The sequence below is a fragment of the Danio rerio genome, chromosome 17 (genome assembly GCF_052040795.2).
Source record: "Danio rerio strain M-AB ecotype USA chromosome 17, GRCz13ab, whole genome shotgun sequence".
NCBI lineage: Eukaryota > Metazoa > Chordata > Actinopteri > Cypriniformes > Danionidae > Danio > Danio rerio.
This window is the reverse complement of record NC_141037.1, coordinates 2,380,001-2,392,738: the sequence shown is the minus strand read 5'-3', so window position 1 is coordinate 2,392,738 and position 12,738 is coordinate 2,380,001. Positions and strand designations below refer to the sequence as shown.

Genomic DNA, 12,738 nt, shown 5'->3' with positions numbered 1-12,738 from the left:
AGTAGTCAGATTACATTAGCATTAAGTAATCTAAATATAATCAGAAAGTAATCTGATTGTGTTAGCAAAGTAATCTAAATGTAATACAAAAGTTGTCAGATTAAATTCGCATAATGTAATCCAAAAGTATTATCCAGATTACATTAACATAAAGTGGTCTAAATGCAAACCAAAAGTAGGCAGATTACATTACTTAATGCTAATGCAATCTAAAAGTAGTTCGATTACATTAGCATGATGTAATCTAAATGTAATCCAAAAGCTGTCATAATACATTAGCATAAAGCAATTACATTAAACATTTCTTGTGGACGAAAACAGAAATCGTGGATCATATTATATTGTCAAATAAATTGTAAAGTACCTCGTGTTTTTCTGGAAGCAGTTTCAGAAGCTGTTTCAAGGACTCGACGTCAAACTTTGAACAATCTCCTTTCTGCACCATCGCTACAAAATCTTCATTTGAGCTGTTTTGGAAACAGTATAATCATCTTAAATATCATAACCACAAACAAAACACACACACAGACAGAGACAGACAGACAGACAGACAGACACAGTAACACACACAGTAACACACAGTAACACACACACAGACACACACACAAACACACACACAAACACACACACAAACACACACACAAACACACACACAAACACACACACAAACACACACACACACACACACACACACACACACACCAAGTCCAAAACTTCCGCTCTCACCATCGAAACTGCTTCAGGAAGATGTTCAGGTTCAGATTCTTCTTGGGGTCAATAAAAGAAATCTGAAACAGATGATACAATGTTTAATTTCATTCATTTTTCCTCTTCAAACAATTATATACAATTGTTTAAATACAATTATTTACATTGTATTTAGGACATCTAGTTATTTCAATAATTTAAGGCTCTAAAGATATTTATTTAAATTGGATAGTCTAGTGACATCTAGATAAACAATCAATCAGTCAATCAATAAATGCACACACATAGATCCCTGCATACATACACTCGCACACACAGCTATGTTTACACAGGTACATACATAGGTACATGTATGTGTATATATTTGTGTGTGTGTGTGTGTGTGTGTGTGTGTGTGTGTGTGTGTATGTATTGGTGTGTGTGTGTGTTTATGTGAGAAAAACACAGTGGTGTGAAAAAGCATGTCACTTCACTGATTTCCTATTTTTTTGCATGTCACACTTTAATGTTTCAGATTATCATTCATTCAACGAATAAGAGAAACAACAACTGAGATCTACCAGTCTGGAAAAGTTGATGTAATTTCTACAGCTTTAAGGCTGCAGAGAACCACAGAGAATTATGAGGGCCTTACCAGGAATGGCTGGCTGACCAAAATGACCCCAAGAGCATAGCAGCAACTTATCCAAAAGGTCATCAAAGACCCACTTCAGGTGAGTGTTCATGACACCACCATAAGAAACTGGAAAATATGTTTGCATTGCAGAGTTCCAAGATGAAAATCTCTTCTGAGCAAAAATAACAAAGGCTCCTCCTCTTGATGATCTCTAAGGCTATTGGGAAGATACTCTGTGGACTGACAAGACAAATCCTTTTGGAATGCGTGTGTCCCATTATGTGTGGCATAATGGTAACACTGCATTTCAGAAAAGGAAGATCATACACAGTAAAATATAGCGGTGGTAGTGGGATGATCTAGGGCTGTTTTGCTGCTTCAGGTCCTGGCAGACTTGCTTTAAAAAGGAATCTTGAATTCTGCTGTGCACCCATATATCTTGAAGGAGAATGTCCAGCCATCTGTTATTGACCTCAAGCTGAAGCAAACTTGTATTCTGCAGCAGGACAATGATCCAAAGCACACCAATAAGTCTTCTTCTGCATGGCAGTAGATAAGGGAGTGGCCTAGTCAAAGTCCTGACCTGAATCCAATTGAGATGCTCTGGCATGTCCTTATGTTGGTAAAACTTGTGGCTGAATCATAATAATTGAAATATGAGTGGTCTAGAAATTCTTGTACAGCACTGTAATGCTGCATTCACACTAGACGCGGAAGAAGCGTCAAATCGCGAGTGATTTACATGTTTAGTCGATGCAAAGATGGAAATAGACATACTGCGGTGCGATACACGTGAATGAGGAGGCGGGATTGATGCAATTCGCGTAAAGCATCGCGAGTTGAGTGTTTTGCAAGATTGTTGCCCTTACTACGCATATTGTGTGTTTTGTGTGAATCAATCGAGTTTGAAAATCTGGGGTCCGTTCTTCGTACGTGGATTACTCAGTTAGCTGGATTTGGATATTGACGATTTGACACGATCCAGGATCGTTTCGTTCTTCAAAGCTGATCCGAGAGTTGTTGTTATAGCAACAGTTCTGCTAGCTCAAACCTGATCGGAAGCAGGTTCAATTCATATAAAGATAATAGAGAAAGTATGTACCGAATTCTTATATTTTTTTACAATAGTAGTTATATACACTTGGGAAAAGAGTAAATATTTTTAATATATATATATATATATATATATATATATATATATATATATATATATATATATATATATATATATATATATATATAGTTATATAAGTTATATAAGTTATATAGTTATATAAGTTATAGTTAATAATAAAATAAATATTAATAAAACTTATGCAATCTGCACCCCCGAAATGATTGTACAAAGACTGCCACCTGGTGGTGTAAAGAGAAAACATTGATATGAACTTTTTAGATCGCTTTAGTACATTTGTGTAGAATAGAAATGCATAATATGTGACTTTCTAAAAAAAGCAATAATACATTTATACAGTCATAAACATGTTTTGGCAGTTAATATGCCAGTGATTATGCTTAACAAAAGTTGCAGAAGTCTTTACCAATATCAAAATGCTTTTGTAAACATCCAGTTATTCTATACAGCGATAAAAAAAACGGCTATTATAATAAAGAAAATTTTTTCTAAATGTAGAACTAAATGCATGATGAATACTCTTGACACATGAAAGAGTAAAGCCTGCAGCTCAAAACATATGTGGAAGGTTATTGCGTGTCATATTTAACAAACGGTTTACTGCTAATTTGATGTAATTTTGCTCACATGGATAATTGAATATTAATCAGATGATGTCATTACGCAGCTGTGCCGTCAGCCAATCGCATTGCTGATCATGATTTCGAGGATGGATAGATCTGTCCTTCACAACACACGCAGCGATCTCAGATCAGTTTATCCAGACATTCTAATCTGATTCGCGAACTTGTTTGAAGAACAAAATTAGCGAGAGATCAGTTATCAAGATTAACAGATCCAGGATCTGCCAAATCATCTTAGATCATTTAAGCGAGGTACGAAGAACGCACCCCAGAACTTCAGTGGACATTCGCACCACATTAACCAATCAGGAGCTTGCTCTTGTGGAGGCGTGATTATGACATAGCACCTGTTGTTGGTGTCCCATGGGAAAATCCTCCTGCCTACACCGGCAACAGTTCATCAAACTGGGCTGGGCTGAGTCAGAAGCAACGCTGAAAGCCCCCGTCATCCAGATTAAGTTTCTGAACGAGTTGATGAACTAAGAGCTGGGTGCACCTCTGAAAGGATCTAGTGGACGGCTCCAAACAAATCAACTCTGTTTTTCAGTCTTCATAAAGCACATAAACACAGTTATGCTCTTAATAAAATCCATATTAGCCATTTAGCAATGTAGCTACAGTCACCAGGCAGACAGAAGCCCTGCTAATGACACAAATCCACATCTGTTGTGAAGTAAATTTGACACACGAATGAAGCAGAATTGACGCATGAATGAAGTGGGTAAACTCAAAATGTTGATGCATCTATTTACGCTCAAATAGTGCGATTTATCAGCGCGTTCCGCGTTTGGTGTGAACACAGCATAACAGACTCAAATGCAACTCACTGAAAAAGCTTGATGGCAGATGTTGCTGCTAACAGTGGCCCAACTGGTTACTAGGTTTAGGGGTCAAACACTTTTTCACATAGGGTTTGGTTTTCCCTTAATAATGAAAACCTTAATTACCTGAATCACTGCGTCATCTGTTTACTTGCGTTATCTTTGACTAATATTTAAATTTATTTGATGATCTGAACCATTAAAGTGCGACAAAGATGCAAACACTTTCACACCACTGTACATACAAACACCTCTCTTCAAGCATGACTTGTTTCACCCAGTAATATTATACAGTTAACTAAATGTGTAATGGTGCACCTCTTTGGGTTCCTTCTTGAGTGGTGCAGCTGGACTCTTGTCTTTGGGTTCAGACACGGGCAGACAGAAGAGCTGCTCGATGCTGCTGTAGTTCGGCTCCAGAGGAGACTCGCTCGGGACCGATGCCCACATTGACGGACCATCTATACACAACACACACACACACACACACACACACACATCTACTCGTATTTTGGTTCCTTTTTTCTTTATTAATCAGTCAACTAGGCGATTCATTCATTCAGACCTGCTTAATTTCAGAATATTAAATACTCAAAACTGAGTGTGTACTTGAGGACATTTGGTCTTTAAAACATTAACCCTTGTGCACTGTTCAAATTTACTACATTCCCATTGTGTTGCTTTTCGCCCCATAGACTACCAATTATTGCAGTTTCTGGAAGAAATAATGTGGGAAGATAGCAGGAGATGGGTGTGAAATGACAGGTGAGAACGCGCTCAAATGTTAGCAGAAAATGGACATTTTTAAATTGTCAGTGTTGATTAGTACCAAACCCACTTTACTCCATGGACTTATTGCCGCATGAAACCCCTCGCCCTGTCATTGCAGTATGTTCGACTGTCTGAACTCTCACCAGTAACCGCTCTGGAATTGAGCTTCTGCCAGTTGAGTTTCTTCATCCTGAGTGTTGGGTAAGGTCCGCTTCTCACAGGAGCACTGGAGTAATGACCGACCGGGTGAAACCTCTGGGCCACGATTACATCACCCATACCAGGAGGAGGAAGAGGAGGCGGAGCTCCCATACCAGGCAGAGGAGGAGGAGGCGGAGCTCCAAATGCTGGAGGTGGAGCTCCCATACCAGGCAGAGGAGGAGGAGGAGGTGGAGCTCCAAATCCTAGAAGGAGAGGAGGAGGTGGAGCTGTTAAACACTAGCCTAGATTGCCGTCTGCCATTATAAACAAGCCTAGAGCACTGTCTGCTGTTATAAACTAGCCTAGACCGCCATCTGCTGTTATAAACTAGCCTTGTGTTAAACTCTAGCCTAGAGCAACATCTGCTGTCATAAACTAACCTAGAACGCCATCTGCTGTATAAAACAGCCTAGAGCGCCATCTGCTGTTCAAAACTATCCTAGAGCGTCGACTGCTGTTATAAACTAGCCCTAGAGCGCCATCTGCTATTATAAACTAGCCTAGTGTTAAACTCTAGGTTAGTTTATGACAGCAGATGTTGCTCTAGGCTAGAGTTTAACACTGGGCTAGTTTATAACAGCAGTAGACGCTCTAGGATGGTTTTGAACAGCAGATGGCGCTCTAGGCTAGTTTATACAGCAGATGGTGCTCTAGGTTAGTTTATGACAGCAGATGTTGCTAAAGGCTAGAGTTTAACACTAGGCTAGTTTATAACAGCAGTAGACGCTCTAGGATGGTTTTGAACAGCAGATAGCGCTCTAGGCTAGTTTATACAGCAGATGGTGCTCTAGGTTAGTTTATGACAGCAGATGTTGCTAAAGGCTAGAGTTTAACACTAGGCTAGTTTATAACAGCAGTAGACGCTCTAGGATGGTTTTGAACAGCAGATAGCGCTCTAGGCTAGTTTATACAGCAGATGGTGCTCTAGGTTAGTTTATGACAGCAGATGTTGCTCTAGGCTAGAGTGCCATCTGCTGTCCAAAACTATCCTAGAGCACCATCTGCTGTTAAACACTAGCCAAAACTAGTCTCGAACCTAGAGGTAGAGCTACAAATCGTGGAAAAAAAGGAGGAGCTCCCATACCAGGCAGTGGAGGAGGAGGCGGAGCTCCAAATCCTGGAAGAGGAGGTGGAGGAGGCGGAGCAACAAATCCAGGGAAAGATTGAGCTCCAAATCCTGGGAGAGGAGGTGGAGGAGGCGGAGCTCCAAATACCGAGAGAGGAGGTGGAGGAGGTGGAGCTCCAAATCCCGAGAGAGGAGGTGGAGGAGGTGGAGCTCCAAATCCGGGAAGAGGAGGTGGAGGAGGTGGAGCTCCAAATCCTGTTAAAGGAGGAGCAGCTCCCAATCCAGGTAGAGGAGGTGGAGGTGGTGGTGGTGCAGACATACCCGCTCCTGGTAAAAGTGGTGGTGGTGGTGGAAGTCCATGTCCTGTTTTATGAGGCACTGCTGAGGGAGAAGGAGGACTCCTGCTTGAAAGAGAAGGTGGAGGAGTAGAGGTGGTGTTTGTGGAGGTGCGGGGTGGTTCTTTTTTGGCTGATCCACAAGAACACACCAGTTTCTCATCTTTGGCCTCAGTCTGAATGGCTTGATTCTTTCTTTTGAGCTGAAAATTGTCGACCTCATAAGAGCCTTTTGAGGATTCCTTAGCAAAGACCAGACGCTGCAGGATCTTCTCACACGAATCCATCTCAGCTGAACATAAACACAAGTAAACAAATGAACAATTAGGTATGCAAGTAAATAGAAATGTAAAAAAGTCCAGCTAAACAAAAACAGGCAAAAGGTAAACTAGCCTACAGCGCCATCTGCAGCTCGATTAACCTAGAGCTCCATCTGCTGTTAAAAACTAACCTAGAGTCCATCTGCTGTTAAAAACTAACCTAGAGCTCTATCTGCTGTTTAAAACTAGCCTAGAACACTGTCTGCTGTTTAAAACTAGCATAGAGCGCCATCTGTTGTTCAAAACTAGCCTAGAGTGCCATCTGTTGTTCAAAACTAGCCTAGAGCTTGTCTGCTGTTTAAAACTAGCCTAGAAAACAGTCTGCTGTTTAAAACTAGCATAGAGCTCCATCTGTTCAAAAGTAGCCTAAAGGGCCGTCTGCTGTTCAAAACTAGCCTAGAGCGCCATCGGTTCAAAAGTAGCCTAGAGAACAGTCTGCTGTTTAAAACTAGCATAGAGCTCCATCTGTTCAAAAGTAGCCTAAAGGACCATCTGCTGTTCAAAACTAGCTTAGAGCAACATTTTCTGTTTAAAACTAGCCTAGTGTGCCATCTACTGTTAAAAACTAGCCTAGAGCGCAATCTGCTGTTAAAAACTAGCCTAGAGCGCCATCTGCAGCTCAATTAGCTTAGAGCTTCATCTGCTTTTAAAACTAAGCTAGAGCACCATTTACTGTTATAAATAAGCCTAGAGCGCCATCTACTGTTATAAATTAGCCTAGAGCGCCATCCACTGTTATAAATTAGCCTAGAGCGCCATCTACTGTTATAAACTAGCCTAGAGCGCCATCTACTGTTATAAACTAGCCTAGAGCGCCATCTACTGTTATAAACTAACCTAGATTGCCACCTACTGTTATAAAGTAGCCTAGAGCGCCATCTACTGTTATAAACTAGCCTAGATCGCTATCTACTATTATAAACTAGCCTAGATCGCCATCTACTGTTATAAATTAGCCTAGAGCGCCATCTACTGTTATAAACTAGCCTAGAGCGCCATCTACTGTTATAAACTAGCCTAGAGCGCTGTCTGCTGTTCAAAACTAGCCTAAAGCACAGTCTATCGTTAAAAACAAGCACTGTCTGTTGTTAAAAACTAGCCTAAATGACCCTCTACTGTTAGAAACTAATCTCAGAATCAATTTAAGACAAAATAATTAAAGAAATAATAATAATAATAGTAATAATAATAATTAAAAAAATAATAATAATAATAGCAATGTATTCTGAAAAACTAAAGAATCAATTCCTTGATGTATTCAACGAAAGAACTCAATAAAAAAGGTTACTTCTGAATATTATAACCATTTACATGACAAGCAGGCTAAAATACATGTCTGACGTTGTGAGGGACTAGCAGGTAATAAAGTGAACTCACAGTTCTGAGCGATCAGGATGGCTCTGTTCGTGAGCGACTCCAGCGCCTGCCAGATATCAGCTCTTTCTGGACCCAGGAGCAGCAGCGCCTGCAGGACTGACAACAACTGCAGAGACGAGGGAAAACTGCTCACCTGCACACAAACAGCAACATCAGTCAGACAACACTACTACAAAAACTGCCCATATCACTCCCTCCAGGTCTTTTGTGTTTACCTTATTAAATAGTGCGGTAAAGACCTCCTGATGGTTACTCATGTCAATTCCTCCATAAAGCCTCAGCAGCTCGTCCTCATCCTCAGCCATGGCCTCTTCAAACGCCTCACACTGGATGATCAAGTCTTCATCATCCTCTTCTCTGAAACACACACACACACACACACACACACTTTAGCTCTGTGTTTACTCATTCAGTGTGCATTTGCTTTTAAAGAGCCCATATTATGGGTTTGTGAAAATGTCCCTCCATGTAGTGTGTAACACAGCTCTAAGTGAAGTGAAATATCCAGCTTAAATCTGTAAGTGTACAGTGTTTAAAACTGTTTGTTCATCTATAAAAGAGTCGACTCATAGTGCTTCAAACGAGTCGCCTTGATAACAAGTCATTAGGTGTTTCGCCATGACGTACTAACTAAGCCAAGTTATTCACGTGCACGTGCAAACCCGGGAGATTTGAAACCTGCGGCCCCGCCCTCTAACACACACACACACACACATACTTACACTTATTGAGTCTCTACCCAAAGATAAAACCTCAGCATAAGCCTAGCCTTAAAGCAGTTGGAAACTACTGGAAACTTCTGGAAACTACATGCTACAAAGAATACTTTGTTTGTTAAAGGAAGGATCAGTAAAGAGTACTGATCGGACATGTCAGGACATGGATCAGTTTCTTCCTCCATTTCTCAAGTGTAAGTGCGTGCGATTAAAGTTGTTGCCTCGTTTACTCGAGCTTGCAAATGTATTTAGTTGTGTACTGCATCAGGTTAACTCGCTATATTCTCATATCGCGTGCAAAGCCACGTTAAAAACCCGACGTGTGCCGCTTTGTTTACGTTCCCCTGGGGGAGGGCAATGTGTGTGCGTGCGTTGTCGTCCGGAGGAGGGTTATGTGTGTGTGTGTGTGTGCGCGCGTTGTCGTCTGGAGGAGGGTTGTGTGTGTCTGTGTGGACGCGTGCGCGAGGACGAGGGCAATATGTGTGTGTGTGTGTGAAAAGAGCAGAATGTGACAAGCTAGGAGATCTCCTTGCCAGTTCTTGGGAGTTTTTGCTCAATAAAATACTCAGTCGTCTGTATTTTCAAGTCCATCGTCTGTGTTTATATTCATCCACTGGCAGCTAAACTCCACGCCTTACACTATCGAGCGTGTATGAACTGTGACTACTTCTGTTTTGCTGATTAGCTGCTGGGCATTTCACTCTGTCTGTCGCATAAGGCAGTTAGTGTCGGCCAATCGCAGCAGGCTGTCATCGGTCCAATCAGCGCAGATTAGCTTCGTGCTAAGGAGGGGATTGGGACGATTCATATGGGAGTCGCTGGGATAATTAAAATAAATAAATGCAGATTATAAGAGCATGAAAGTGTTTTTTGACCTTGCATGCATATTAGACTGTTGTTGGAGACGCTTACAACCAAAACATGACCCTATTTCATGTATAATATGGGCTCTTTAAGCCATGTGTGCTGTTGGGGACATTTTCATTCACTTAGAGTCTTAATTTGGCTAAATCTTTCTCTGTTATTCAGCAAATGGAATGATTTTTCTGACAAATCTTATCTTGACACATATTTTGGGAAAATGCGTAGAAAATTTGCCAAACTTCAGCAATATACTCTGGGCAAATTGACTCACCTTTGGTTATGTTGAGGGCTGTTTTTGCCCCATTGACTTCCATATAAAACACATTTTATTGTAAAGTTATGACAGCACATGATCATGCATTCCTGATTGTTGCTGGTTTTCTCTGTTGGAAAAAGGTAAAGTGTGTAATTTTTACTGTTAATCATAAGTTGCAGTGCAAAAAAAGCTTAATTTCTGCCTTCTATATGAAGTATAGTGTGTGTGATTGAGTGAGTGAGTGAGAGACCTTTGTGCAATCAAAATAATCCCATCAACTCTAAGAACACAGCAAGTGTATTTCTGCACGCACGCACGCACGCACGCACGCACGCACGCACGCACGCACGCACGCACGCACGCACGCACGCACGCACGCACGCACGCACGCACGCACGCACGCACGCACACACGCACACACGCACACACGCACACACGCACACACGCACACACACACACACACACACACACACACACACACACACACACACACACACACACCTGCTGTTTTACTTCACTAAACTCCATATAAAAGCCAAAAACTCTTTAGCACAGGCCTAATCTAAAGGGTTAATGCTGCCAACTGATGATCAACATTAAAAGTAACACAGACTGTCCCTCTTCCCAACAGGGAATACCAGCAACAATCATGAATGCATGATCATATTCTGTCATCGCTTTGCAATTAACAAATGTGATTATAATGGAAATCAAAAACAAACACCAACATAACCAAAAGGTAGTATATTTTAAAAGTACACAAGGGTTAAAGCAGTCCTTTAAGCAAGTCCATGTACAATTTATAGAATTCCTGGACACACTTTATTTCGATGGTCCGTTTGTTGAATTACATTGCATTGCATCTACATGTCAACTAATTCTCATTAGATTATAAGTAGACTGTTAGGTTGGGGTTAGCGAAGTTGGCATGTACTTACATTTACATTTACATTTAGTCATTTAGCAGACGCTTTTATCCAAAGCGACTTACAAATGAGGACAAGGAAGCAATTTACACAACCAAGAGCAACAATGAATAAGTACTAAAGGCAAGTTTCAGGTCTGTAAAGTCTAAGAAGGGAAGTGTTAGTATTTTTTTTTTTTTTTTATTTATTTTTTTTTTTTTGTACAATTAGTGTGATATTCAAAGAGGCAATTGCAGCTTAGGAAGTGAAGTGGAGACTAAATAGTTGAGTTTTTAGTCGTTTCTTGAAAATAGCGAGTGACTCTGCTGTTCTGATGCAGTTAGGGAGTTCATTCCACCAACTGGGCAGATTGAGCGTGAGCGTTCGCGAAAGTGATTTTTTCCCTCTTTGGGATGGAACCACGAGGCGACGTTCATTCACAGAACGCAAGTTTCTGGAGGGCACATAGATCTGCAGAAGTGAGTGCAGATAAGAAGGTGCTAGGCCAGAAGTCACTTTGTAGGCAAACATCAGAGTTTTGAATTTGATGCGAGCAGCAACTGGCAGCCAGTGCAAACGGACTAGCAGTGGAGTGACATGTGCTCGTTTAGGTTCATTGAAGACAACTCGTGCTGCTGCATTCTGGAGCAGTTGAAGAGGCTTGATAGAGTTAGCTGGAAGCCCAGCTAGTAGAGAGTTGCAGTAATCCAACTTGCAAAGTTTCTTATAGTCAGTTAAATGTCTGTTGAAGGAGCAGTATCAACAGATATTAAGCAGACAGTCTAGTAATACTCAAAAGGACCATCAAAATAAAGTAACCGAATTCGCCATCACCACTCATGAATGTTTGAATTTACATGCACAAAGTTACTATAGAAATGCAAGTTGCATGCCCTTTATTGGCATCGCTGCACATGCGCATTGGTTGAAACGTCCTTTTATTCTTATTCATTTTACTGTAAAGAATATACAATAAAAAGGTAATTTTAATTGCATTTTCAATAGGAAACTGACTTTTAGTGACAGTTTTATTTTTTTATTGAAGGGAGACAGCTGGAGAGCCACATATTTTTGATCAAAGAGCCACAGGTTTCCTACCCTGCTTTAGAATCAAGCTTGTCACAAACTAAAACCATATTACAAGTGTAGCAGTAAACATACTGTATATACCTACTGTGTTAGGTGTCAAATGACCCATTTATTATAAACTCAAAATAAGCCAAAATAATATTTTGTTTACTTATCAATGCACACCTATTTACTGTTTTACATGCTATTGTCAGAATATAGTGGGCAGCATACTATGCACTACGTAGTATACAAGTATTTTATATTATAATGTGATCATGCATAACCTAAGATATATATATAGAATAAGGGTTGTGTTCTAAATAGCATAAATATTCGACATTACTCTGAATTTTATTACAAAATTTTTACAACAATTGGGAAAATGAAGTGAAGAGGATGTGTAAACTGAATTTGACAAATCAACACTATCATGTTTTAATAAAGCTCATTACAGACTAAAAGCCTGTGAGAAATGTAATATTTCCCATATATTTCTGCTGTGCTGATTGTCTGGCCTATGCATTTTAAATTAGAATTAAAAGTTTTGTTTACTTCTTTCTAAATGTAGATATTTTCTTATAAAAGTAAACATTTGCTTCTTTTTTAATTTCATATTCACACTATTGTTGCCAAAAATAAACACTGAGCTTTTTTTTTATTTACATAAAATTTGTTATACTAGTAAATAAGTGTGTGTATTATGTACGTGTATGCATATGTGTATATGTGCATAAGTATGCATGTTCGTTTGTGTGTGTGTGCACGTGCATGTATGTATGTATGCATGTGTGTATGCTTGTGCATGTGTGTGTGTGTGTCTGCATCAGTTTGTATATTTGCGCATGTATGCATGTGTGTGTACATGCATGCGTATATGTATGTTTATGTGTGTATATACACATGTATGCATATATGCGTGTGTGTATGCATACATGTAAATATCTCTGTGTGTG

General features: G+C 40.1%; 1 protein-coding gene across 8 annotated transcripts in view; it reads right to left on the bottom strand.

The window, feature by feature from the left end:
- The window catches only part of inf2 (inverted formin 2), an 80,609-nt gene that overhangs the window by 36,697 nt on the left and 31,174 nt on the right, over nucleotides 1–12,738 (bottom strand). For all 8 annotated transcript variants that reach the window (XM_087289788.1, XM_087289790.1, XM_087289792.1 and 5 more), the window contains exons 7-13: nucleotides 8,189–8,330; nucleotides 7,974–8,106; nucleotides 5,960–6,568; nucleotides 4,818–5,078; nucleotides 4,222–4,364; nucleotides 727–788; nucleotides 365–467 (exon numbers count right to left, since the gene is read on the bottom strand). In XM_087289788.1, the coding sequence (XP_087145914.1) occupies nucleotides 365–467; nucleotides 727–788; nucleotides 4,222–4,364; nucleotides 4,818–5,078; nucleotides 5,960–6,568; nucleotides 7,974–8,106; nucleotides 8,189–8,330 (1,453 nt within the window). The remainder of the gene's footprint in view (nucleotides 1–364; nucleotides 468–726; nucleotides 789–4,221; nucleotides 4,365–4,817; nucleotides 5,079–5,959; nucleotides 6,569–7,973; nucleotides 8,107–8,188; nucleotides 8,331–12,738) is intronic.